This window comes from Triturus cristatus, chromosome 5_2 (assembly GCF_964204655.1).
Source record: "Triturus cristatus chromosome 5_2, aTriCri1.1, whole genome shotgun sequence".
Taxonomy (NCBI): domain Eukaryota; kingdom Metazoa; phylum Chordata; class Amphibia; order Caudata; family Salamandridae; genus Triturus; species Triturus cristatus.
The window spans coordinates 39953105-39980147 of NC_140588.1; the positions used below are offsets into that span (position 1 = coordinate 39953105).

The window sequence follows — 27043 nt, forward strand, 5'->3', positions numbered from 1 at the left end:
ATTTTTTTTTTTTTTTTTAAAGAAAATAATCACTTATTGTACTTTCATAGTTCTGCACGTATTCACTTATAACCAGGGAGCATTCTGGCAGCTTTACAAAACGCAGCAAGTTGTTGATTTTACGAATGTGTATATGTTTTTATACTGAAACCACTTTTAGTTCTACATTCTGAGCCTACAGTTCACTGCATTTCCTTAAGAATGATCACCCTAATAGTAAAAGCTTCATAGTAATACATCATATACAAAACTCTGAACAACTTGTATATAAGGATACAAATCCTGCCTAAGTGGCAAGACAATACTCTATCCCACAACCATACTGTGGCACTACAAACTGGCAGCAAAGGGTTTGTGCTGTGGGTCTGACCTACTTGTTCATTAGACAAAGGACATTTTAAACTTGTCATTGACCCCCAAACAATATGTCCAGGGCGTTCGGCTATAGGAATTCATGTGTGAGATCATGAACAGTTTTTGAGAGAGTTCTGGAAATCACAGCAAAGAACAATAACTGGCAAATTTCAGGGGGTTTATGTAGATAAAAAAACATCACTTTTACTGACTTACCATATCAACAAGTGCCACATACAGGAACAACCCAGCAGTAAGTGCAAATATCCACATTGAAACATTCTCAGCATAGTGGCCAATAAGTATGCCAGTTATCATGCCAAGATATGCAAGCATGGCAGAGAGTGCGTTATAAAGAAGAGCTTGTTTGACTGTCATTCCAGCTGTCAGCAGTATAGCAAAATCACCTGGAAAATAAAAGTACATACATCTTAGACATTAATTTCCTTATATGATCATGGATGTGTACAAGACAATTCTCTACCAAAGCAATTCAGGAGCCAATGTGGCCATGACATGGACACGCAAAAGCCTCCAAACATTTGACCGGTTGTTTTCATCTCCATGCCTACATTTGCCACAGAGTCATCACACACACACAAACACACCAAACAAAACTTACACTTATCATGCTTTATTTTACACAGGTTCCAAAGATGTCCCCCAAACACAAGCTTCCTACATGAAGACCTACCCTTTATTTTCCTCACTTGTATACAATGGCAGCTTCTACTCCCACTGTTAACTACATTAATGCACTGGAACGGTAAGAGGAAAACATGTATACCCACTCTGTTTCAAAAGGCCAGATAAAGAGTGCAAGCTCTTATTTAAATAACCATGCGCCCTAGCTTTCGAGGCTGGTATTCCTGGTTTCTTAAAATAATCAAAATAAACAGATAAGCACAAAATAACACCTCTTTCAATCATGCACCCCAACTGTAATGTTATACAAATTCCCAATTAGCAAGGCATAAAGTTGGATAGTCAAACACATTGTCATTCCTCAAACCTTAGAGCTCCTTTCTTCTCTAAAAATAGAGGGCTGCAACAGAAAAAAATAACTTTAATTACAAAGATACGGCTGTAAAGGATGCTTTGGTGAATCCTTATTTTCCCTATGGTGGCAGTTACTTTACCATCCACCACTGTCCGGTTACAAAATCTCAAATAAAACTTTGGCAACACTTCTGTATTCTGTAGCCTATCGGACTATCAGATTTTTCCTGCCCTTCAATTCCGATATATACATAATCAGCACAATAAGCAGTGGCGGATAACAGCGCCTTCATATTCAGGTAAAGGAGAGGTACGTGCTTTGATGATATTGCAGTTTGTACACATTTAAGAGAAGACAAAAATAATTCAAAATTAATGATTCACGTTTTGAAGAAACATATGCCCTACGGTGTTTACCGTACATGCAAGTCCCCATCATTTCTTCACCACCATTCATGCATACATCAACATTCATCAGTGTTAGCATTAAGCTGTTTTATCTTTCAGTTTACAGCAGCAAAAAAACCATACAGTAGATCAAAGTACTTACATTCAGTAATGCTCTTTCTGGAAGACACTCTTGTCCAATTACAGACTCCTCTCCTTTTCAATATTCCACAGTTATCGAGACCGGATCTGGAAATATTTAAAGCAGTACCCCTGCACGCTGGTAGGTGGCGTCGCACGGCTTCCGCAAATGTCATTCCGCTTCAAAAGTGAAATGAGGATCCGCATATTGGCTGTCTGCATCCCTAGATGCAGAACCCAACATCAAATTGGCTTTGGCCAGTGTGCAGATCTCTATACTTGGGACCTTTCTAGGTGGAAAAGAGTCTAGTTCATAAATGTGGAGGAATGGAGAATTGTTGAGGAATCTGCGGATAAGAGTATCTATCAAAAAGTGTGTCACCGAAGGTAACTTGTAATTTATATTTCTAATCACAGATTCCTCACCTTTTGAATAGACAACAAAGCAGTACCTTCCGGCTGGTGAATCTGAAAAAGTGTCTCAAATCAAAAAGTCCTACAGGACCGAGCGGGCGAAATGCACCTGTAGTGCTTTGCAAACGTGTGGAGTGACGCCCACATAGCAGCCTGGCAAATATCCAGAACACAGCAACACAAAAAGAAATTGGAAGGAATGCTGAACATTGTCAAACATTCGCCCCCAGTCACAGATCTGGATTAAATTCAAGGTTATTTTTGCTCACCAGGCCACCCCAGTTTGGAACCAGCCATATGCAAATCAGTCCTGACCCTGTCCCCTCCATGGGAACAGTTCAGCCTGAACAGCCTGCAAGGTCCTCCCTGGACCTGAAAACAAGCATCCTGGGACTGGTTTTGGGGTATCACCCCATATCAGTCAGGCTAGCTTGAATCCACTGACAGAGAGCACAGGACCCACGTCTGGAATACCCTCGCCACTAAGGGCGACTACAGAAACACAACAAGACGATGGATGGAATACTGAACATTGTCAAACATTCACCCCTATTCACAGATCCGGGGTAAATCCATCGTTCACATATCCAGAAAAGGCACTAAGTGTGTCAAAGCAGCTTTAGCTCAGGTGGAATGAGCACTCAAATCTTTCGGGGGCTGCTTTGTGGTCAGTGCGTAACAGATTTTAATGCAGAACACGATCCACTGAGAAGGTCCTCTTCTGCACTGCCTTGCTCACTTACTCCAGCCAATCCCGCAAACAGCTTATCGTCCACATGATCGTTCCCTGGTACGATCAATTAAAAGTTCTCCTAGGGCACAGCCGCTGGAATATCTCCTCCATAGAGGGGTGAGGTGGTGTGAAGAAAGCCGGTAGTCTGATATTTTGCCCAACGTGACCAACATTTTTGACAGAACGGAAGCTCGGGTTCACAGGACCAGCTTGTCTGGGAAGAAAGTAGTGTATGGCAGGTTGATGGAGAGGGCTTTAAACTCACACTCGCTGAGCCAAACTTATGGCGATGAGGTACGTGGTCTTAAGGGTGAGAAACCATAACGGCCAGATGTTTTGCGGTTCAAAAGGAGCACACATCATGAAGGTGAGGACCAAGTTAAGGTCCCACTGAGGCATGATAAAGGGAGAGGGTAGAAACAAATGTTGCAAACACTTCAGAATGCATCAAAACAGGCAATTTAAACAAAGTGGGTTGATCCGCAAAACACAAAAAGTGTTGACAGGTAACCTGTAGCTGTGCCCAAGGCAAGTTCTTGCTTGGTTAGGGAACAACACAAAAAGCAATACTTCAGATAGCCTAGTTTGAAGTGGGTTAATCTGAATCTGTAGTCCAAACCGCACCAGGCTATAAACTTGTGTCAACGGCAAAGGTATACTGTTTGGTCAAGGGACACCTGGCTGCCAAGATAACATCTACAGCTTTGGGAGGGAGTCTGAACACAGTCAGCTGACCCCTCTCAATCTCCAAGCGTGGAAATGAAGACTGAGCAAGCCAAACTGCAGGATCCTGGCCTGCTGCAGCAACAGAAAATCCTTCCAAAGTAGCAGCATTATCTTTGGACAGATGCCCATATCCAGGAGCTCTGGATACCACACTCTGCCAAATCTTGTACCCCTAGGATGACATGGGCCTTGTCATTCGTGATCTTTTTCAGAACACAGGGCAGGAGAGACATCATTGGGAAGGCGTACAGTAGTCTAGAGTTTGACTCTAAGCAAAAAGCATCTCAGAGAAAGATGCAGTGGAAACTCCAATGCTTAACAGTGCTGACATTGTGCATTCCCAGTGGTAGCAACAAGAAAGAAAAAGGTACCACCTAAAAACATTTTGTTCTATGTCTGGGAAAAGGAAGACGCCATGAAACAACATTTCCCACAGGACTATTATTACTTCAATAATGCTCAAAGTGCCCAATGTCTCGACAACCAGCTACTACGGAAACAACATGGAATTGGTTTATGTGTTTTTATTTAACTTTTTATTTGTTTTTATCTTAAGGGTAATCCTACCACATTATTCAACTGACATATTAAATACATCATTTGTAATTCATTATATTAGCCATGTACATTTCTAATAGAAGATGTTTCTCAAAATATTTTTCAAAACATATATGTACAAAACCAAAACACATGACCTCATACATTTATATACATGCTTTTTTTACATTGTTGGTCTCATTTTGATTTGCACGAATGAATTTATGTGCACTGCCCCATATACTAATTCATTCGCTCCTTCAGTCACCAAGGAAACACGTTCTCACTTCAGCCACTCCTTCATGCCCCAGCCTCCTACCACATACACTATAGATTACAAATTAGAGAAATCTACAATTTCTTTTGCTATTGTGTTGTGGACTGGGGTTTCCTAAACATACATTCAACAAACGTTTTGCTTGAAAATGGATAGTATAAAACCACCTTCATCAGGACTTTTTTTTTTTTTATATGTTAGTTCCCACGGAAGCCTGGGAGAAGTTTATTTATTTATTTTTTTTTTTTTTAAAGCTTTATTTAGATTTGCAAAATCAAACGATACACAAATGATAGCTGTGCGGTCACCAATGATAAAGTATGGAGGTACATCATAACACTTCCAGCTCCCTGACAAGATGTGTAACTTATGGATGGCATCCGACATCAGAACCCACTTGATCAATCCCCCATCAATACTTGTCTAAATTGAAACAGATGAAACTGACATCAACAATCCACACCCAGGGCCCATAGCCACCCCATCCCTCCACGCATACCCCGTTACCCCTGTGAAGTCCATGCCATCTACCCCCCCACAACAAACGCCCCGTGGACCATATCATCTCATTCATTCCTCGACGTCCCCACTCCTCCGATGCCCATATCGACTTGTCTACCCCACTCCCGTTGGAACTATACCGGAATGTGTGGGTGACGAGGGGGAACCGGGGAGGCCCGCAATGTATGTTTTGTAAGGGCCCCAGATGTCCCTAGGACGCGCCGCCGCGGGAAGGAGACTGGAGTAGAGTTCGCTATTCCTGCTGCAGAACGCCATGGCAGTGAGCCACGATTTGACCGTAGGAGCCCGTCTATCCCCCCAGCGCCTGGCGATTTCACGTTTGGCCAGAAGTAGACCCATAGCGGCCAACCTACGAACGTTCTTAGGGAAATTTGCTGTATAGCCCAACAACGCAACCTCCGCTGCGGGAACAAGTGTAAGCTCTAACATGTCTTCTAAGACCTTGTAAACTTGGGTCCAGAATGATTGCAGCCTTGGACATGTCCAGGACAAGTGTGCGAAGTCTGCATGCGGTGCCGAGCACTTCCAGCAGAGGTGCGGTCGTGCAGGGTCAATGGAATGGAGTCTGTCTGGGGTCATGTACCAACGTCGTAGGAATTTATAGTGAAGGAGTTTGTGACGACTGTTCAGTGACACCGTAGCAGTAACCTTGCAGCAGGCCGTCCACTGTTCATCCGTAATAGGCCTACCCAAGTCCGTCTCCCATTCCGCCCGCGTCTGGTCATCCGTACAAGGGAGCAAAGCCGCACACGCCTTGTACAGCCTCGAGACTATGTGGGCCCCCGTATCCCTGTCAATAACGATGGTGAGGGGCTCGAAGGAAGCAGGCTCAAGGGGGAAACCCTCAATTACCGCCCTGGCCGCGCAATAGAGTCGGCGAAGAACGAACCTATCCATGAAGGTAGCCTCGCTGAAACGCGCCTCTTCCGACGCCGAGAATATGTGCCCTCCCGGGTATAAATCTCCCATCTTGGTGAGGTTAAATTTGCTTAACATTCGCTGCACAAGCGCCTCATCTGTGCCCGGCAGTAGCCCCGGGTTGCGAATAGGGAGCGAAGAGGAATATAGGCGAGGGTGCGCTAACTAGTTCAAAAGTTTCTTCCAGGCCCAGCTAGTAGTGGACACTGTTTGGATATCCACCGACCTTCATCAGGACTTCACGATCAACACCATATCCTATGGTGAATCAATATGGAGAATCCAAAATTTCTAATCTGTCTTTGACTTTTACTGGATGAGTCTCCTCCTCATGTGCTATAGCTGGGTTCACATGGATAGAGGGGTCTATCCACCAACAGATGTTCAAATCCTGATATTAATTATACTGAACGCAAACACTGGTGCTTTGCAAAATTATGCACTGTGTGCAATCTATGAGGTACAAATGATTCCACAAAACTTGAAAATAGGGATGTAGACCTCAAATAATACAACTCTAATGCCAGTCCTTCGAGGAGAACACTAGCCAGCCATGCTGGGCTCTCGCTACCTACGGAGCCTGAGAGTCTGCGTTCAGTGGTGGCAAAAAGAGCAAGCCAAGGTTCTCCCTCCTTCATGCAAGAGACCTTGGGCCACATCCGGTTGGAGCCGCCATTCGTGATCCACTAGGCGCCTGAGTTTGTTAGCCCTGGCATTTAGAGATCCCGCCAGGAGGTATACCACCAGGAAAAACCACTTCCAGAGGCGTAGTGCCTCTTGACACAGGGTCTACGACCCTAAGCTGCCCTGTTAATTGCAATACCACATGGTAGTGGTATTGTCCATGAGAACCTGCACCAGCCTCCCTTTAATGGATGGTAGGAAGACCTTCAACATCAAGCGATGGGCTGTAGCTTCAGAAGCCAGGACCTCTGCTTGCTACCAGATGGCTTTGATCTTTACCTCTCCCAAGTCACCAACCCAACCCAGAAGTGACACATTGTCACCACTGTTATCTTTGTGTGGGGTAGGAAGAGCGATCTGCTGCTGATCCAAACGTGCTCCAGTAACCACCACTACAAGTTTTTTGCAGTCTCCTCCGAAATCTGGAAGAGATCAGAATGGTCCCCCTGATGCTATGTCCACTGGGACTTCAGATTCCATTGCATAGGCCAGCTGGCATGGGCACCAACAGGATGCAGGAGGTCATCAGTCCCAGAAGCCTGAGTCATCTTAATTGAGAGCCATAACAGAGGCTGAAACATTGGGAACATAGCCCGAATTTCCGGGACTCTGTTTTTGGGGGAAGGCATGAAACTGCACAATGTCTAGAATGGCTTCAAAGAAGGGGAGTGTATGCAATGGAGTCAGGTATGACTTTGGTATATTGATATTGAACCCAAACGAAGCGTGGAAGTTCGCTTTAGTTTGGCGGACGGTAATGACTGCTGGAGGCGAACCCGATTTCAACAGCTAGCCAGTCGTTGAGGTATAGGAAAACTGAAACCCCCGACCTCTTAAGGAGTTCCTCAACCACCACCATCACTTTCCTGAATACTTAAGGTGAGGTAAAAGGGGAGCACAGCAAACTAAAAATGCTTCTGTCCCACTGTGAACTGCAGATAATGTCCGTGGGCCTGCAAGACAAGGATGTGGACATAGGCTTCCTGCAAGTTCAAAGATACCATCCAGTCTCCAGGATCGAGGGCAGACAAAACTTGGGCCAGGGAGAACACCCTGAATTTGTCTTTCCACAGAAAGACATTGAGGACGAAGGTCTAAAAGGCCTCCATCCTTCTTCAGCACCAGAAAGTAGTGGGAGTAACAACCACAGCCTACGTCTGAAGTCAGCACCCTCTCAATGGTTCCTTTGTCCAGAACAGCTTCCACTTATTGCTGCAAGTTGAGCGGGCCCTCTGACAGCGATTCTGAGAAGATGGAAGGTGCAGCTAGGTGACAAGAAATGATGGGGTGTAACCCTGATGGACAAGCTTCAGGATCCACTTGTCTGAAGTCATCGCCTGCCACTCTGGCAGAAAATGTCCGATCCTACCTCCAACACGGTGACTGTGCACCTCTAGGATCCACTACAGAGGTTTGGAGGCTGCGGCAGCCGGAAGGGCGGAAGACTGTGCTGTAAGCTGCCCCCGTTTTTCATGCGGTCTGCGAGGACTGCAGTCTCTGCCACAAAGGGTGAAGGGTTTGCTAGGCAGGTTTCACTTGATTGTGATGTTGGAAATCCGTACCATGGTGCCAGACTGGGTATTTGGGGGTTGAAAAACTGTTAGTCCTGTTGACATGGTGAGGGGGACAGGCCCAAGGAGCGTGCCACAACCCAACTCTCCTTAAGGCACTCAGGGGCAGAGTCACCAAAAAGGCGAGAGCCATCGAAAAGGCATGGCCATTAATGCCTATTGGAGATCGCCAGAGAAGCCTGTGGACCTCATCCAGGTGAGCCGCCACCGGCCCCGCCCCCTGGCACAACCTGCGGTCTCCAAGCCGCAGTGGATAGTAAATTTAGCTGCATCACAGCCATCCTGAATAGACAGTGGAAGGATGGGACACAAATAATCAGGCACAGACTGTAAGACCTGAGCAATGGAATCCCAGAGGGCGCGAGTATAACCCCCTAATAGGCAACTGGTGTTAAAAAACAACATAGTGCTAAACTGGTTTAATGAAACGCACTTCCCAATGGAGCTTTTGTTTCTGGTAAGTAGGTGCGATAGAGAAGACGTCCTGGTCACCCTGCGCTGAGTGAAGACTTGAGCCATCTACCTGTTTACTGGAGGTCCAGAACATGGTTTTGAACAAATCTGTAGAGTAGAAGGATGTCTGTGAGGGGTTCATTAAATGAAAGCAAGGGTCCAATGTTTGTTTGCACAGGCTGAAGAACATCAGTGAGGACATTTTGTTTTCACCTCCGTAGTCAAGAACCTCAGCCATCCTTCTTGTGACTAAGGCAAAGGGGGCACTTTCTTCCATGGCAGTGCCCAGAGGTGAAACTAGCCCAGTGCTTGTCGAGGTGTCCAAACCACTGGCATCCTGAAGGTCCTCATACAAATTGTCATCCATGTATGGTTGAGCAAATTCATCCCCAGCATCATACGCATCATTGTCAGAGCCAGTTCCAAATAGTGTGCAAAGGGTTTGGTCCTTTTATTGAGCCAGCTGCAAAGTGTCTGATGGTTGTCCAAAGGCTGACCCCAGCAGGCCACCATCCCTGTAATGGCAGCAAATCCTAGTGGGTCACAAATTGAGACCTATCTCATTAATATTCATGAAGTAGGTCTATTTGCGACCCACTTTAAATTGCTATTTAGGGAATAAGGGCTAGATAACACGTTTGTACATTAGTAATGGCAATTGCCAAATAGCGATTCACCCCCCCCCCCCCCAAAAAAAACAAATCGCTATTTGATAATAACTAACTAATGTTCATACATCTGTGCTTTCAGGATCAGTAGTTTATATTAGGAGTTAAAAGTTTAACCACTTGAGTGAGTACAAGCAGGTCTTACTATAACTTTTTAACAGAAATTTGGTTGGAAAAAGCTTTGAACAGCATTATCCAGGGCTACACATCTCAACAGCAGATGCAAAGCCATATTTGCTCTCATGTCACAGAGCCATGAAGGAGGAGAAAGAGTATTATCAGGTCGCCATTCAGGACCCATAGTTCTTTAAACCATTGTTCCCCCTTTCCTCACTCTTCCTGAATCAGAGGTTTGGGAGAAACACAGAGGTTACCTTGTAGGAAGTGTGGTGTACTTGGGTTAGAGTTCAGTGGAAAGGGTTACACGTTTTCCTGGAAGTCAACATGCCATGGCTTGCAAAAGTGGCAAAAGAAATGCCACTAGTGCTGGATGTGGTGACAGCATAGATGGCAATGGTGCAGTTCCAAACCCTGTTATGGTTGAAAGTCCAGCAATTCACAAATCACAAGGCTTGTGACTGCAAGGGTTTTTCACAATGTATGGGCTTTTTATGATCTATAAATACCCTTTTAGACTGAATTCTTTCCAACTCGTAAAAGGGCTTTGCAACCATTTCCGAATCACAAATCCAAGGGGGCGTGATAGTGACATTTTTCTATTATTTACAAGTCACATAGGTGTAGGAGAGTAGGATCTGCTTATTATGGTTACCCCCACTTTTTGCTCATGTTTCACTGTTTTTCGACTTTAGTCTGGCTGGGACCCTGCTATTCAGGGCCCCAGCCTAGCTGTTGCCTCTCTAAATTGATTGCATGTACTTTGGGTACACCACAGATTTGATTCTGGGGTACCCTTATAAGTCCCTAGTATATGGTATACTATATACCCAGGGCATAGGTACCCCAGAGGCCTCTCAGGGGCTGCAGCATGTATTATGCCACCCCTGGGAGACCATTTGAAATGACACAACAGGTCTGCTACAGCAGCCTGTATAAGGTGGTGTATGCACCCCTTATTTAGATATAGGTTCCCTATATCTATCCATATCACTGCACATATAAACCTATCAGTCACCCCTATGGAAGCGTTATGAATCCTGAAGGCAGGGTGCTGGGTTTTATGTGAGAGGGTGCACATGCATGATCAGAGCCCCTCTTCAGCCTTCGGAACCTTTATTCCGGGGTTGTTTGTGATGCAGCCAAACCATAAGTGCATTATAACCTTGCGGTAAATGCTAACTTTGGAATGGCTGCACGGAAACATGTCGTGTTTTGTGTCAAACACCTTGGAATCATACCTCCACACCAGTAACTGGTGTGAGAGGTATGATTTCACCGTACTAGAGGGAGAACCATGACTTCACCGGTACACTCGGTACCAGCTTCACAGACCCTGGCATCACAAAATGGATGCTGCCAGCCAAAGACATGAGTCTGCCCTCCTGCTGCTGGACGAAACTCCGGCAGGGGAGGCCTGGACAATAGGTTTCCTGTCACAGGGAGGTGTGACCACCTTCCAGACAGGCTTTAGTGTATTGGGGCTGGGTGGGTGCACTCCAAGAGTGCTTTGATGTCTGCACTGGGGGCACATTTGATGTCCCTGTGCATAGTCCAGCTCAAACCGGTAGCAGGATTTACCAGCACCTGCTCTGGCGCGAAACTGGACAAAGGATATGGGTGTAGCCACCCCTCTGTCCTGACCCTCCCATTGGTGGGTCACCAGAGTTTGTCCCATCCCTTCCTTGGGTATAAAGTAGGAACCCCTGACTACAAGACTGGAAGAAACTCGGCTACAGAATCCCAGAACTTCTACTATCTACACAACGTTGGATGACCGAAGAATCTCCCTTGGAGTAAAGGAGTTACTCCCCTGCAAGGCAGGCACCAAAGACGCATCTGTCCGGTTTGCAACTACGCAGCTCCTGAAGGACTCCGAAGACTTTGCAACAGAGGATGTGGGTTTCCAAGCTTCCCCGAGGCCGATCTTTGCTCTCAGCAACCCTGAGATCCAAAGCCCTCCTGGGGACCGTGCAACCCGAACCCCTGGACACCGTGCACATTTGCACCACCATATGCTTGTTGGCGATCCCGGAGGCTGTGCTTTGGGCTACTTGTAGTGTCCGACCCAGAGCAGTGATTCCACCGAAGATTACTGGCCTACACTCCGAGTGACCCGTGGGCTGGTATTTAGTAATTCCTCTCGAGGTCCCTTCGCGATCCCTTGTCCGTCGACTTGTGGGTCCCTGAGAAGGGTACTTTGACTTTCAACGGGCTTACCTGGTTGCTCCAGACGTGCCCTGACTCTCCATCGCTTGGAGAGTCCACAGGACCTTGCTGGTCCACACCGAAGTCGTTTTACTCTCACTGCATGGGTTGCCGTTGCCAAGGTTTGTTGGTCTCCAATCTGGACACCAACCCCCCCAGCACTCGACATCCTTCCTGGGACAGCTTGCCTGAAGACTGTGGCCGTCGTCTACGCCTCCTGGTCTCCGTGGGAGTGGAGTCAAGCTTCACCTCATCGCACCTGAAACACCCGACATCGGTGGGCATTCGTCTAATGTGCCCCTGGTCACTGGCAAGTGACCCAGACTCTGTCCCCTCTGCTTTCAGGTTCTTCACATCTTCGATCCAGGCTTGGATAACACTGGACACTTTTCCTTTCCACGGCAGCAGCACTTTGCAGCAACTATCCATTGAAGACTTTGAAGATTCCAGACACCATTTGACACCCATGCACCCCGCTTCCCTGGGTTAGGAAACAGGATTACTCTGGTGCTCACGTGGGTGCTGGCCTTCGAACCTTCTAAGTCTGAAAGGGTTTGCTCCAAGTCCTCACCTAAGTGTCCTTAAACTCTAAAATTCCAACCGTGACTTTCCCATAGGATTGTACGGAGCTCGCGGCTGTGTTCTCGCACTGCACGCGTCCCCCGTGGGTCCCCTGTGTCACTACCTTGGGTGGTTCCTTGGGGTCCCAGCGATTCTACGTGCTCTAGGCATTGTGTCTAATCAAGTCGTGGTTCTTATACCACTTTCTTAAAATATGGTTTGGTCTCCCCCTGGGGCCCATTGTATATTGTGCTATTTACTGTCGTTTTAGAACTGTATTATTGTGTACCTTGCTCTCTAATCTCATAAAGAGGTTAGTAGAGAGTGTTTAGTAATAAATACATATATTTCATATATATACCTAGTGTGGTTCTCCTTTCATTTAGTTATTCAAGAGGTTATAATCTGGTAAACCAAGCTGCTTGGCGTTCCTTCGAGACTTAGCCTGAAGACTGCTCTCCATAGCTACCACTAGAATAGCTTTCAATAAAGGTTGTCTTAAACCTAATCATCAATAAGTGTTGTTTGGACTGGTGCAAGGTGGCCACTATAACTAGTGGGCAGCATATATCAGGCCAACTTCTCACAATAGGTATATATCAATGCGTTGTGACCCCCAACTGCTGTTGTAAAGAGCAAGTTACTTACTTTGGTAAAGCTCTTTCAGGTGTATACTCTAACAAGACTTCTCACCTTCTGAATCATTCCTGATGACACACTGGATCGGGAATCTAGCAAGAGCTGCTACATGACAAAAAGTAACACTTTCGTACTCCCTGTCAACCCACAACCCCTCTGCATGTGACAACACGGAGCTACATATAGGAGCACTGACGCTGTTTACAGTCATTAGTTTGTGTCCTCAGATGAAGCGACAAACAACTGAAGATGGACAGTGTGACTAATCTTACTTGAGACCTTGTTAACGTGCAAATTCCACCCTACAGAATAGAGATAACAGCACACAATGAAGAATCAGCAGTTTTAGTATTCACCTGAAAATGCCTTACTGGAGGTAAATAACTTGTTCATCCAATGTATATTCCTAAGCCTGGATTCCAAATCTTGTGAATTGATACCAAAGTAGTACCTGCCAAAAGGCCAAGTCTTTGAGGAGTGGACTTTATTAAAGTCCCGCAGGCCCGAGCAGACACAAAAGTGTGGTTGGATGCCCAAGTAGCAGCCAGTTACCTAGAAGGGTAAACCCACAAATAGTCACTGGGACCTGGGTATCAAACAGTACAAGGGAACAGTGGTCCCAGTGGATAGTTTCATATACATAGAAAGAAACAATATTTATCAGAAGGAGTAAAGAAAGACGTTTTTTGCTTAGTGTTCAGTGTTATTTAATCACACTGCACATAAAACTAGTCATACAATTATGGACACAATGTTAAAAAGCTGTGCCCCAGGAGGGGAAAGGGAAGGAGGGGGTATTTGTGATTAGGGTGTGGATGAGGTAGTGAATGCACGGAAGTGTGATTCATACAGTATATTATTTACAAAACAGGACAGCTCGCAAATAAGCCAGCTTATTCATACAGTATCCATAATTCCAAAAGCCATGATCAAATAACATAGAACACAGTGATTCATCGCTGTTGTTGTAACTGGCTAATGTATCTGATGTCGACGTTTTGACCCCTATAAGATTGTAGGCAAGTAAGTCCCTTACGCCGGGGTCTTCCTCAGGACAGTGGTAGTGAGGGGGGGGTTGGAAAGGGTTGGTACCTGGGAAAGCGATGAGAAAACATTTAGGCTTAAGTTTTCCTAAAGGGAAAAATGTATAGAATCAAGGGTCTAGGCCCACTACTTTACCCTCAAAAGGCCCTCGTGGGCCTGGGCGTGAGGAGGATGGGCGCGTGGGCTCCAATGAGACAAGCAAGAACAAAGAACCTGCAGAGAAATGATCAGGTTCAGTGATTGAATCTGTGACCCAGTATAAACATTTAAATAAATTGGGCCCACCAGCAGATACTTACAACCAAAAGTCCAATTCCCTTGTGGTCTGTCCATAGGCTGGGCGTTCCTCTACCTTGACCTCCCCAATTTTTTTACATTTTTTTTCTTCCCGTTTTGAAAGCTCCTCTCTAGACCAGAATACAATGGAAGTAATGAATAGCAAATATGGAATATGCTACTTACCAGTATGCATCTGTTCTTGGCATGTAGAGCTGCAGAGTTGTACACTTAGCATAGATCGCCATCTGGTGTTGGGCCCGGATGTTTGCAGTTTGTTTTTCTTCTTGGACAGTCTTTGGAAGTCACGAGTTTGGTGACTCCTCCTTCGGTCCGTACTGCGCATGGGCTTCGGCTCCATCCTCAGATTGTTTTTCGCCAACAGGGAAATGATGGAGCTTGGTAATCACAGTGAGAAACCCATGTGTGTTGTATCTAAATAAGATGTACTGGAACGGATACAGGTAGCCGGGGAGGCGGGTGGGCGTGTACAACTCTGCAGCTCTACATGCCAAGAACAGATGCATACTGGTAAGTAGCATATTCCGTTCGAGGCATATGAGCTGCAGATTGTACACTTAGCATAGATTATATAGCAGTACCCAACCTTAGCGGCGACCACCGGTATCCGTTGCAGTGGTTTGAAATAGTGTCTTTAGTACAGCCTGGCCCACTCTAGCTTGCTGCTTGGAATGCACATCTACACAGTAATGTTTTGTGAAGGTGTGCGGTGTAGACCATGTGGCTGCTTTGCAGATGTCATCTAAGGGTATATTCCCTAGAAAGGCCATAGAAGCCCCTAACTTTCTTGTAGATTGGGCTTTAGGCGGAACAGATAATGTTCTTTTTGCCTTTTGATAGCAAATCTGTATGCATTTTACAATCCACCTAGCTATCCCTGATTTAGAAATGGGGTTGCCTTTATGTGGTGGAGAGAAGGAGACGAACAATTGTTTAGTCTTCCTGAAGGGTTGCGTTCTTTGTATGTAGTATAGCAAGGCCCTTTTTACATCGAGTGTGTGTAAGGCCCTTTCTGCAACAGATTGAGGTTGCGAGAAGAAGACAGGTAATTCCACCGATTGATTGAGATGGAAGGGGGAAATGACCTTGGGCAGGAACTTCGGATTTGTGCGAAGTATGACCTTGCTGTGATGTATTTGTATGAAGGGTTCCTGTATAGTGAACGCTTGTATTTCACCAACCCTTCTAAGGGAAGTGATAACTACGAGAAAAGCTGTTTTCCAGGTGAGAAACTGTAGCTCGCATTTATGCATTGGTTCGAAGGGCGGACCCATTAGTCGTGTAAGAACTAAATTTAGATTCCATACAGGGGAAGGTGGTGCCCTGGGAGGAATTACTCGTTTAAGGCCTTCCATGAAGGCTTTAATAGCGGGCACTCTGAAAAGTGATAAATGCTGTCTGTTTTGTAGATCAGCACGATCGCTGCTAGGTGTAGGCGTATGGATGAATATGCCAGGTTACACCTGTGAAGATGGAGCAGATAGCATATGATGTGCTGTATGGATGCATCTAGAGGGTTGATTGTATTGTTATGGCAGTAAATTACAAATCTTTTCCACTTTGCGGCATAGCATGCTCTAGTGGTAGGACGTCTGGCTTCCATGATGATGTTCATGCAATCAGGGGGAAGGTTAAGGTATCCGAATTCTAAGATTTCAGGAGCCAGATCGCCAGGTTGAGCTGAGCTGGGTCCGGGTGCCTGATTTCTCCATGGTTCTGGGTTAGGAGGCATGGGGATAGGTGCAGTTTTTGATGTGGTACCACTGACAGTTGTAGTAGCGTGGTGTACCACGGCTGCCTGGCCCACGTCGGAGCTACCAGAATGAGTGTGAGGGAGTGCTGTTGTAGCTTCCTGACCACTAATGGAATTAGTGGGAGAGGTGGAAAGGCGTATGCAAATCTGCCTGACCAGTTCATCCATATCGCATTGCCCTTGGACAATGGGTGTGGGTATCTGGCGGCGAAGCTTGGGCATTTTTTGTTTTCGTGGGTGGCGAAGAGGTCTATCTGAGGATGCCCCCACTGTTGGAAGAATGGCTGAAGAACTTGTGGATGCAGTTCCCATTCGTGTAGTTGTTGCGTTTGTCTGCTGAGCAGATCTGCCATGGTGTTTTGTACGCCTGGAACGTGTTGTGCCAGGAGAAAGATGTTTTGGGGAATTGCCCATCTCCATATGCTCTTGGCTAAGCGGGAGAGCTGGGGAGAGTGTCCCCCCCCCTGTTTTTGGATATAATACATTGCAGTCATGTTGTCTGTGCGAATGAGGACTGCTTTGCCCGAAATTTGTTTTTGGAAAGATTTTAGGGCTAGAAAGATTGCCAATAGCTCCAGATGGTTGATGTGGAGCGATTTTTGCTGTGGCGTCCATAGACCTTGCATTGTGAGGTGTAGGAGGTGCGCTCCCCAGCCGGAGAGCGATGCGTCCGCTGTTAGAATCACCTGAGGAACCGGGTCCAGGAACGGCCGTACTTTGGAAAGGTTTGTGGTGTTCCACCACTGCAGAGAGTGATGTGTGCGGCCGTCAACCAACACCAGATCCGTTAGCTGACCCTGGGCCTGGTTCCACTGTTGTGCTAGGCACTCTTGAAGTGGACGCATGTGGAGTCTTGCATGGGGCACTATAAAGATGCAAGACGCCATCATTCCTATGAGCTTCATAAACACTCTTGCTGGAAGAGAGTGTTGGGGAAGGAATGTTTTGCGTAAGGCTTGAATGCTTGTGATTCTGGCTGAGTTTGGATAGGCAATACCTTTGGAGGTGTCTATAGTGGCCCCGAGATATTGCTTTGTGTGAGATGGTATGAGGTGGGACTTTTGGTAGTTCACCGTGAAGCCTAGCTGGTGGAGCAGTTGGATGGTGCTGTTTGTATGCTGCACGCATTGGTGGTAAGACGCGGCTTTTATCAGCCAGTCGTCTAAGTAAGGGAAGACGTGAATGTGTTGACGTCTGAGGTGTGCTGCTACTACCGCTAGGCATTTGGTAAACACCCGTGGTGCGGTGGTGACCCCGAAGGGGAGAACCGTGAATTGGTAATGTTGCCCGTCCACCACGAACCTGAGGTATTTCCTGTGAGAGGGGTGTATTGGAATGTGAAAGTATGAGTCTTTCAGATCCAAGGTTGTGAGAAAGTCTCCCTGACAGAGGAGCGGGAGGACTTGTTGTAGGGTGACCATATGGAAATGGTCTGAATGTATGTAGGCATTTAGAGGCCGGAGGTCCAGAATGGGCCTGAGGGTCCCGTCTTTCTTTGGTATTAAAAAATATAGGGAGTAAACCCCTAGATTTTGCTGATTGATGGGGACCTGCTCTATAGCGTGTTTTTGGAGGAGGGAGAGTACCTCCTGTTTGAGCAGTGTGGAATGTTCTTGAGACATTGGGCGGTGCCTTGGTGGGATATTGGGTGGGGTAGATGTTAGCTCGAGACAGTACCCTGACCGAATGATTTGGGTCACCCATTTGTCCGATGTTATGGACTCCCATGCGTGGATAAAGTTTTGTAGTCTGCCCCCGACCGGAGTGGAATGGTCTGGGGGGAGCGGAGGGAAGTCATTGTGTGGGCGGGGTGGCAGAACGGGTGTTGTTAGTTTTGCCCCTGCCCTTATTATTGTTGCCTCTGTAACCACCCCTTTGGTTGCCCTTTGAAAAGGTATTTTGAGGAGGGGATTTGTAGGAGGTAGAGGTGCTATCGGTGGAGAAGCCTCTGCCTGTGCCACGAAAGGAGGAGCGTCGAAAGGAACGTTTAGAGGCTTGTGTTTGGAGTGCCCCCATAGACTTTGCTGTGTCTGTGTCCTTTTTCATCTTTTCCAACGCTTCGTCTACCTTGGGCCCAAAGAGAGTTTGTTGGTCAAAGGGGTGATTGAGTATGGACACCTGGACTTCAGGCTTAAACCCTGAGATCCTGAGCCAGGCATGGCGACGAAGCAGGACACTGGTATTTATGGCTCTAGAAGCAGTGTCGGCTGCATCGAGGGCACACTTAATGGAGGTGTTTGTAATGAGCTTACCCTCCTGTATTAGCTCATGAGCCCTACGCTTGTGTTTCTCGGGAAGGTGCTGCATAAGAGCTTCGAGTTCGTCGTAGTGTGCTCTGTCATAGCGCGCAAGTAGCGCTTGTGTGTTTGCAATGCGCCACATGTTTGCAGCTTGAGAGGCGGTGCGCTTGCCAGACGCGTCTAGGAGTTTGGATTCCTTGTCTGGCGGTGGGGCTTCTCCTGAGGACTGGGAGTTAGCCCGCTTTCTAGCTGTAGAGACAACTAGGGAATCTAAGGGAGCAGGGCCCTTAGTGTATGCAGGGTCTGTGGGTGCCGCCTTATACTTTTTCTCTATTCTAGGGTTTAGTACCCTGGCCCTGACAGGGTCTTTGAACACCTCTGCGGCATGCTTGGTGACAACCTTAAGCATGGGGTAAAATAGAAGTGGATTTGTCCTGTATGTCAAATGTATCCAGTAAGAAGTCGTCTTCCACTGGTTCAGTGTGCATGTCCACCCCATGGTAGTGTGCTGCTCTCTGCACTAAATGATGGAACCCTAAGGAGTCCTCTGGAGGAGACGGCCTGGATGGGTATAGGTCGTCCTGAGGTATATCGGGTACATCAGGGTTATTGTAATCCTTCCATGGGTCTGGGGTCCCCGGTGGAGTGGGATCCATTGGGGCGTCCGCCGGGTAATTGTCCGGGTCCCCGTCATCCGGATCTGGGGACGGGGCCGGAGAGTAGTGAGGTAAAGGTGGCGGAGACCTGGGAGGGGGAGGGGGTGGAGGAGGTGGAGGAGGTAGGGGAGGCGGTAGTGGGGAGGGCACTCTGAGGGGAGAAGTAGCAGAGTCCTTCCTTTTGGGTGGAGGAGGAGGAGCCGGAGTATCAAGGCGTCTTTTCTTGATAATTAAAGTCAATAGCCCAGTCTTTGGATCTTTGGACAGAGTCTTTTGTAAAGGGTCTGGTGTAAACAGAGCCAATGGTGCCGAATCGTCTGTCGGCACCGGTGACTTCGGAACCGAGGGTTTCGATGGTTTGTGTGCACCATGCTTTTTTGGGGCCTCCGGTTTTTTCGGCGTCGAAGGAGTTTTCGGCGCCGGAGCGTCGGTGCCGACAGATTTGTGTTTGTGTTTGGTCGGCACCGAGAGTCCAGGCTTCGGCACCGGTGGCTTCGGAGTCGAGCTGGATATTGCTTTCTTCGGTGCCGGATGCTGTTTTTCGGCACCGGGCGTCGGCTGGCTCGATCCCGAGCTGCCGTGAGACTTTGGAGGCTTCGACACCGGGCCCGAAGGTGGGGTGATAGAAGCTTTGGTCTTGGTTTTGCCCAGGCCGGCAGGCGAGGGAGTAACCTGAGTCTCTTTGGTTTTGGGCGCGGGGGTGGGAGGGGGCACAGTACTCACGACCCGCTGCGCTGGTGTGATGTCCTCCACGTCGGAGTCGTCGGCCTCGGAAGCGCTGACGACGTCTTCTTCCTGCTCGGTGTGTGTTTGCCCCGAAGCTTCGGCGCCGTCTCCGAAGATGTCCGGTGGAGCTGCAGACGATGAGTGCGCCATGGTGCGTCGAGCTTTTCGATCCCGGATGGTTTTCTTCGATCGAAAAGACTTACAGGCGGGGCAGTCTCTGGCCTCGTGTTCTGGAGAGAGGCAAAGATTACACACCTGATGGAGGTCGGTGTGGGGAAATTTAGACCCACATTTTGGGCACTTTTTGAACGGAGTCCTTTCCATCGGCCGGGACCGGAGTCGAGGAGGGCCCGAGGGCCGGTGCCGATGTACGGGATGGAGAAAGTGCCGCTTCGAGAAATGAAGATGAAGTTGAAGAAACTCGAAGAACGAGGATTTTCCGTCGAGGCTGGAACCGTAGAAGTTCGAAGCCGGAGCACGAAGTATCACATCCGAGCCCGATGGCGGAAAAAAACAATCTGAGGATGGAGCCGAAGCCCATGCGCAGTACGGACCGAAGGAGGAGTCACCAAACTCGTGACTTCCAAAGACTGTCCAAGAAGAAAAACAAACTGCAAACATCCGGGCCCAACACCAGATGGCGATCTATGCTAAGTGTACAATCTGCAGCTCATATGCCTCGAACACTAATATACTAAGTTCCTACATACATAGATAGGTATTCACAAAAGAAAACTGCACAGAGCCTGGGAACCTTGTTCTAGTCTGAGAACATAAGTTGTATAAAAGGGTGCATCTTAAATGGGTGTATACAATTGGGCGGGGTGACTCCAAAATGGTGGGAACACAGTCAGAACCTCACGCCGTGGATCTGAAGGCAGGGGCTTCAGGGTTAGAAAGTGCCCTTAATAAATCGTGTCACCTAAAATGGTATGTTACTTAACAACTAGCAACAGTTAGGCGTTTAATGTGGAGTGCGCTATCAATAAAGGAGGGCTGTATAGGGGTTGCGATTAGGAAGGTGCGAAATGCAAACATCCGCTTATGGACAGACCACAAGAGAATTGGACCTTTGGTTGTAAGTATCTGCTGGTGGGCCCAACTTATTTAAATGTTTATAGTGGGTCACAGATTCCCTCACTGAACCTGATCATTTCTCTGCAGGTTCTTTGTTCTCGCTCGTCTCACTGGAGCCAACGCGCCCATCCTCTTCAAGCCCAGGCCCACGAGGGCCTTTTGAGGGTAAATTAGTGAGCCTAGACCCTTCATTCTTTCAATTTTTCCCTTTAGGAAAACTTAGGCCTAAATGTTTTCTCATCTCTTTCCCAGGTACCAACCCTTTCCAACCCATCCCCCCCCCCCCCCCACCACCACTCACTACCACTGTCTTGAGGAAGACACTGGCGTAAGGGACTTACTTGCCTACAATCTTATAGGGGTCGAAACGTCGACTTCAGATACATTAGCCAGTTACAACAACAGCGATGAATCACTGTGTTTATGTTATTTGATCATGGCTTTTGGAATTATGGATACTGTATGAATAAGCTGGCTTATTTTTGAGCCGTCATGTTTAGTAAATAATATACTGTATGAATCACACTTCCGTGCATTCACTACCTCATCCTCACCCTAATCACAAACACCCCCTCCTTACCTTTCCCCTCCTGGGGCACTGCTTTTTAACATTGTGTCAATAATTGTATGACTAGTTTTATGTCCAGTGTGATTAAATAACACTGAACACTAAGCAAAAAACGCCTTTCTTTACTCCTTTTGATAAATATAGTTTATTTCTATGTATATGAAACTATCCACTGGGACCACTTTTGCCATGTACTAAGTAGCAGCCAAGCAGGGCTCTAACACAGGAACATCTTTAGCCCTGGCCACAGTAGCAGCCTTGGCCGGGTGGAGTGAGCCAGAAGGCACTTAGGAGGCTCCTCTTTGTCCAAAGCATAACACATTCTGATACACAACACAATCCATCTTGACAAGGTGCATTTTTGGTCAGCTTTACCTTCTTCTCATAAGCGAATCCAACAAAAAGTTGATTGTCCAAAAGCTTACATCCCATTTGGGATTCAAAGGGTGTAGTCTTTCCCCTTCCTTAGAAGGATAAAGCGGAGAGAAAAATGAAGGGATTGTGACAGACTCTGCCATATGGAAGGGCGATGCCACCTTTGGAAGAAAGGAATCCCAAGCCCAAAGCATTAATTTATCAGGATAGAACACAAATTATGGTGGCTGCACCAAAAGTGCCTGCAGCTCACTGACAGCTGCACTGACACTTTGCATGGAAATGATTCCAATAAGGAAGTCTCAAGAGTAAGCAACCTCAGTGTGCAAACATGCAAGGCGGCAAAGGGTGCACATATCAAAAAAGTAGATGCCAAATTAAGGCTCCACCAAGGCATAATCCAGAATGGCCCCTATATAAGAGATCCGCTGCACAAGCTAAAGGCAAGCCTTCAGTTCGTTGATGGAACCTTCAGTTTGTTGATGGGAAAGGCCAAGGAATACAGCCTCAAGCCCATCGCCCGCAGGTGACATGAGACTAGCTACAGGATGGTGCTTTCATGAGCCACAGTAATCCAGGTAAGAGAATATATATCATCGACATGCGAAGTTGGGCCATGACCACCGACCTCACCCATGTAAACACCCAGGGTGTCACACTGAAGTTAATAAAAAAAGTTATGAGTAGAATGCTTGAATAATCTTAGCCACTGGATATTACTTGGGGCCACGCTGTAGTACGTTTTCGTGCCCACCATGCCACCTCAGGTTCGACCAAGCCATATGCAAATCAGTCTCAGTCCTGCTTTATTAGGAATGGCCTAGCCAATACTTCCAAGTAAGGTCCCATCTGAACAAGAATACAAGCAACCAATGACCAGTTATGCTCTGGTTAGGGCTCTTTAATCAAGTGCAGCTTCTTTTCAGTGGCACAGTGAGCCTGGAATCCACTTATGGGCATACCTGTCACAATTAGGGCATCACATTGAAGCACATCAAATAGTGATGGATGGAATGCTTGAATTAATCTCAAACACTAAGAATTACTCTAAGGCTGCATCCCAGTCTATTTTTTGTCCTTCGTGCACCTGCAGATGGGGCTCAGCTCTGTGTACATCAGTCTTCCTCTTGTTCCATTATGAACAGTCTAGCTCGAACTGCCAAGTCAGTCTAGGGTTGCCGGTGTTGCTTTCAAGAAGGGGCCTTACCTGGCAGTTCGGGATGGACGGTTCTGATGAGGAACAGGGTCCATACTGGTTTGGGTAAGGCGGGTCATGTCTAGAGTGCCACAGCCAGAAACAAAAGGATGGGCTGGAATGCTACACCGAGCAACTGCCAGCGGCTAGACTATTTGCAAGCATTAATCTCACCCCCTTTTGATTGATCGAAGTAAGGTGAAATGGCAATACAATGAACTAGAGGTTAAGGCTCTGTGGGACTGCAGGATTAGAACAATTTAGTACGCTTCCTGCAAGGCAAGAGACACCATTCAGTCTTGGGAGTCCAACACTGAAAGAACCTGGTTTAAAATCAGAGTTTTGAACCGGTCTTTACTAAGGATGGTGTTCAGAACCCTAATGTCTGGATAGGTCTCAATCCCCATCCCTAGTCTTTCTTGCATACCAGGAAATAAGAGTAATTGGCGGGCCCCTCTCTGCCTCTAGTACTACCTAAACTGTACCCTTAGCAAGCAGAGATTGAACCTTCACAGACAGGACAGCGTTGTGATCTACCGATACCGGATACATGACTGGGGTGGCAGGCGGGGGAATGGATAATAAAGAAGAAGCGTAGTCAACGTGAAGGACCAACTGATCCAGAGTAATGAGCCCCAGGTGGGCAACCAAAAATGGACCCTGCCCTCTGCAAGACTCATGTGACTGAATGAGGGGGAACTAAAGCGGCTTAACAGCACCTGCAGCAGTCAAAAGACAAAAAGGACTAATGTCCCCGTTGTAGGTTGCCACCACCCTGCTCCTGGATCCCCCAAAGGACTAGGCAAATTGTGGACCAGCTGCAAGAGCTACCTCTGATGATATACAAAGCCTTTTAGAAGTCCTGGAATTTTCTGTAGTTGCTGGGGTACTGGGGGAAAAAAGGAGAATAACCTTCGGGAGCAAGCTATCCCCATGTCTTTGAAGCGCCCCAGTACTGAATCCACATTATACCCCGAACAGCCTGATTACATCAAAGGGTACGTCCATCAAGGAGACCTGGACACCCCATAAAGTCTAGTCCTCCTTATCTAGTCATACCGCCCGAAAACCAGACTGGTCCCCATAGCACAATATTTACAATGCGTAGTATCCATGCTGGGCTTCAAAATTTATTAGATTGTGTTATGACCATCCTGTACCATTTGTGTAAAGGAATTTATCAAGTCTTTTGAGAGAGCAGGCCAAATCACACGTCATATACTATAAAGTACGGATATAGCAAGCTAAACAGCAGTATTAAAAGAGCCAAGAATAAGAAAATGCTTGTTTACCCAAGTCAACAATTTGCTTTTATGCCCATCAGGGAGGCTGAAGGAAATTATTTTAGGCTGACCGGTCTAGCAAAAGCCTGATTAACCAGATTTTTCTGAGTGTGATGTTGTGTCAGGAAGTATGGATCCCCCAACAGCCGGCCTGTGCCGGCAAACAGTCAGTTGGCTCAGAGGAGCACCAGAACAAGGGTGGAACCAAGCCAGTTAAAGAATCAGTTAATATAGTAATGAACGTCAGCAAAGGCTCAGAAGTGCAAGGTCCAGGCTGTAAATTTCCTTCAAGTAGATTGGCTTTAGTTTCAAAAGTAGGTAGCTGCAAGTCCAGGAGCTCCACAGCCCTGCATTCTACCACTGTAAAAGATGCACTCACCTCCATGGGGAACCCAGGGAGAATGGAGGTAATTTCGGATAAAGGGTGTAGACCACTAGAATTCTGCAGATTCAAATACAGGCCATCATCTGTATATTGATCAGGAAGAAGCTGATTCACCTCTTCATCTATGCCCTCAAAGGTGTCAGAGCTGAAAATAGGTGTCAGTGTCTCCAAAGTGGTTGAAAAGATCTTCATTAATAATTTAGGTGGCATAGTAGGAATTGCAGGGGTTTAGAAGGAGCCACTCTGGTTTTTGAATCCGGAGAAAACATATCCATAGACTGACAGCAGCTCCACATATCCATAGACTGACAGACAGTCAATTGTTTTTTATTTTAACCACGTTCAGATGTGCTCTCACCTGCAGTTTTTGGAGGGTGCTGGAAGAGGTCTGCTGTTAACAAATCCACTACTTGAAAAAAACGCACTATTGGGTGTGATGATTAGCCCACTCTCCGTTTATTAATAATTTCGAAGAGTAGGTTTTCTATATGTACAATGTTTAGGTGCAAGCTGTAAATGTATTCGTCATGGGGATCATCAACAAAGGCTGACACACCTTCAAAAGGGGGCATCTCAGTCTTGGTGGGCATCTCACCCACAAGGTCCCTCGACCTATGGCACAGAGACAAGGAAAAAGGGTTGCCAAGTGGAGAAAGGAGAAAGAATATGCAACTAAAATTATCTGATAATCTGTTTGCAACAGGCAGTTTCAGTTAAACAAAAAAAGTTGAATAGGAGCACTTTCAAATTCTCAAAGATCTAGGTAAGCTTCCATAAAATTAGCAAGCCCTCACTGTTCATTGTTAGACAAATTCATTGTTAGACAATCAATTATGAACAGGAGGCAGTATTGTTAAGGATTCAAACAATTAAGATCTTGATGATCATATATTTTAATGTCCATGAAGTTCATCGCTTTACATCCTTGTGCTTGATTCAACAAAAACTATCTTAGATTGTTACAGCCAACAAATGGCATGATATTATTCTAAAGGCTAAAATATCACTTTCTCAATCCAATTCACCATTATTTAATTTATACTCAATTTCTATTTTCAGGTATAATCACGCTTCGCAAAATGCAATAATTTTACAACTATTCCCTGCATCCATGGGAAACAGATATATTTGGATGCAAGAACAATCAAATTCCTAAATAATTACACCCCAATTGTAGGGCATCAGATCAAGTCTTCTGACAGTTTACCCAGAGTACAACTAGAGCTATAAAAATAAAATAGAAATCAAGGATAAAAGAGCAAGTTTCAGAGTCCAGACTCTGGAATGAGAACACACCTGTCAAAAGCATTCCTTTGCTAGGGTAGTATGTTGATCCTGGGAGCTAATATTGAGTTTTGGACCCTGTTTTGGAAGTATAGGCTTAACTTCAGTTGTAGGTAGAGCAAACCTTTTTATAGGTTGCTCTTTGTACAATACAGACTGCCTTTAACATTGATCTGCAAGCTGTGAGTAGCCAGTAGAGGGCTTCAAAGACTGGCTTCATGCTCTTCCTTAGATGTAGAAGAATTAGTAGTCTAGCAATAGTGTTCTGAATTTGTTGTACTTTCCTCATTAGGAAACAGGGGCAACTAAGGTATATACTATTAGTGTAGTTGATCTTCGAGTTAGCGAGTGTGGGAAGGGCTTGCAGCTTCTGATGTTATCCAAAATACGGGAGGAAGCTCTTCAGCATTCTCATTGTTTAGAAGGCGGTCTGTGGACTTCACTGACATCTGGGATCAGTCATTAACTGGGATCCACTTTTATTCAAAATTTCCTCACTTTCCCTGATGTCTCTGGTGTGGATTCAAATCACTTGGGCCTTATAGCTGTGGTATTATCCAAGTAATGATTACATTTTTCATACTTTTGAGTTCCAGATGATTAGTCATCATCCATAAGCCAGTAGCACAGAGGAAGTCAGAGTCTCAAAGAGTGAAAATTCTCAGGATTGCCATTATTAGAATACTTTGGGTAGCATCCGTGTAACTGTAGCATGTATGATTGCAGGATTGGGACGCGCTTCCTTGTTGCTTTCAATCACCGTGAGGGGAACGGCTGTGTATCACCTACCGCCTGCCTGGGCTCAGCACCCGCCGCACATCAAGTTCATCACGCCGTGAGGGGAACAGCATTCCAACGGACTACCATTCCCAGGGGGACTAGCGCCAGGAGAGCGCAGGCCGTCACCAGAGGGCGTCGGAAGCATTTAAAAACTGTGTGCGCCTCACGCAGCACGGGACGCGCTTCCTTGTTGCTTTCAATCGCCGTGAGGGGAACGGCTGTGTATCACCTACCGCCTGCCTGGGCTCAGCACCCGCCGCACATCAAGTTCATCACGCCGTGAGGGGAACGGCATTCCAACGGACTACCATTCCCAGGGGGACTAGCGCCAGGAGAGCGCAGGCCGTCACCAGAGGGAAGCATTTAAAAACTGTGCGCCTCGCGCAGCGCGGGACGCGCGCGGGCTCGCCCGGGCCCGTCCTTGCCCGTCATTGACAGGAATAGGCAGGGCTTGGCCACCCCCTTAATGCT

At 46.7% G+C, this 27043-nt stretch overlaps 1 protein-coding gene and 1 long non-coding RNA gene across 2 annotated transcripts in view; one reads left to right on the top strand and one right to left on the bottom strand.

Annotated features, from left to right (window-relative positions):
• SLC39A6 (solute carrier family 39 member 6) overlaps positions 1 to 27043 on the bottom strand; it is a 304810-nt gene that overhangs the window by 81654 nt on the left and 196113 nt on the right. Inside the window, exon 8 of the mRNA XM_085606811.1 lies at positions 571 to 761. Within this exon, the coding sequence (XP_085462937.1) occupies positions 571 to 761 (191 nt within the window). The remainder of the gene's footprint in view (positions 1 to 570; positions 762 to 27043) is intronic.
• LOC146822626 (uncharacterized) overlaps positions 1 to 27043 on the top strand; it is a 274717-nt gene that overhangs the window by 58240 nt on the left and 189434 nt on the right. The window lies entirely within an intron of this gene.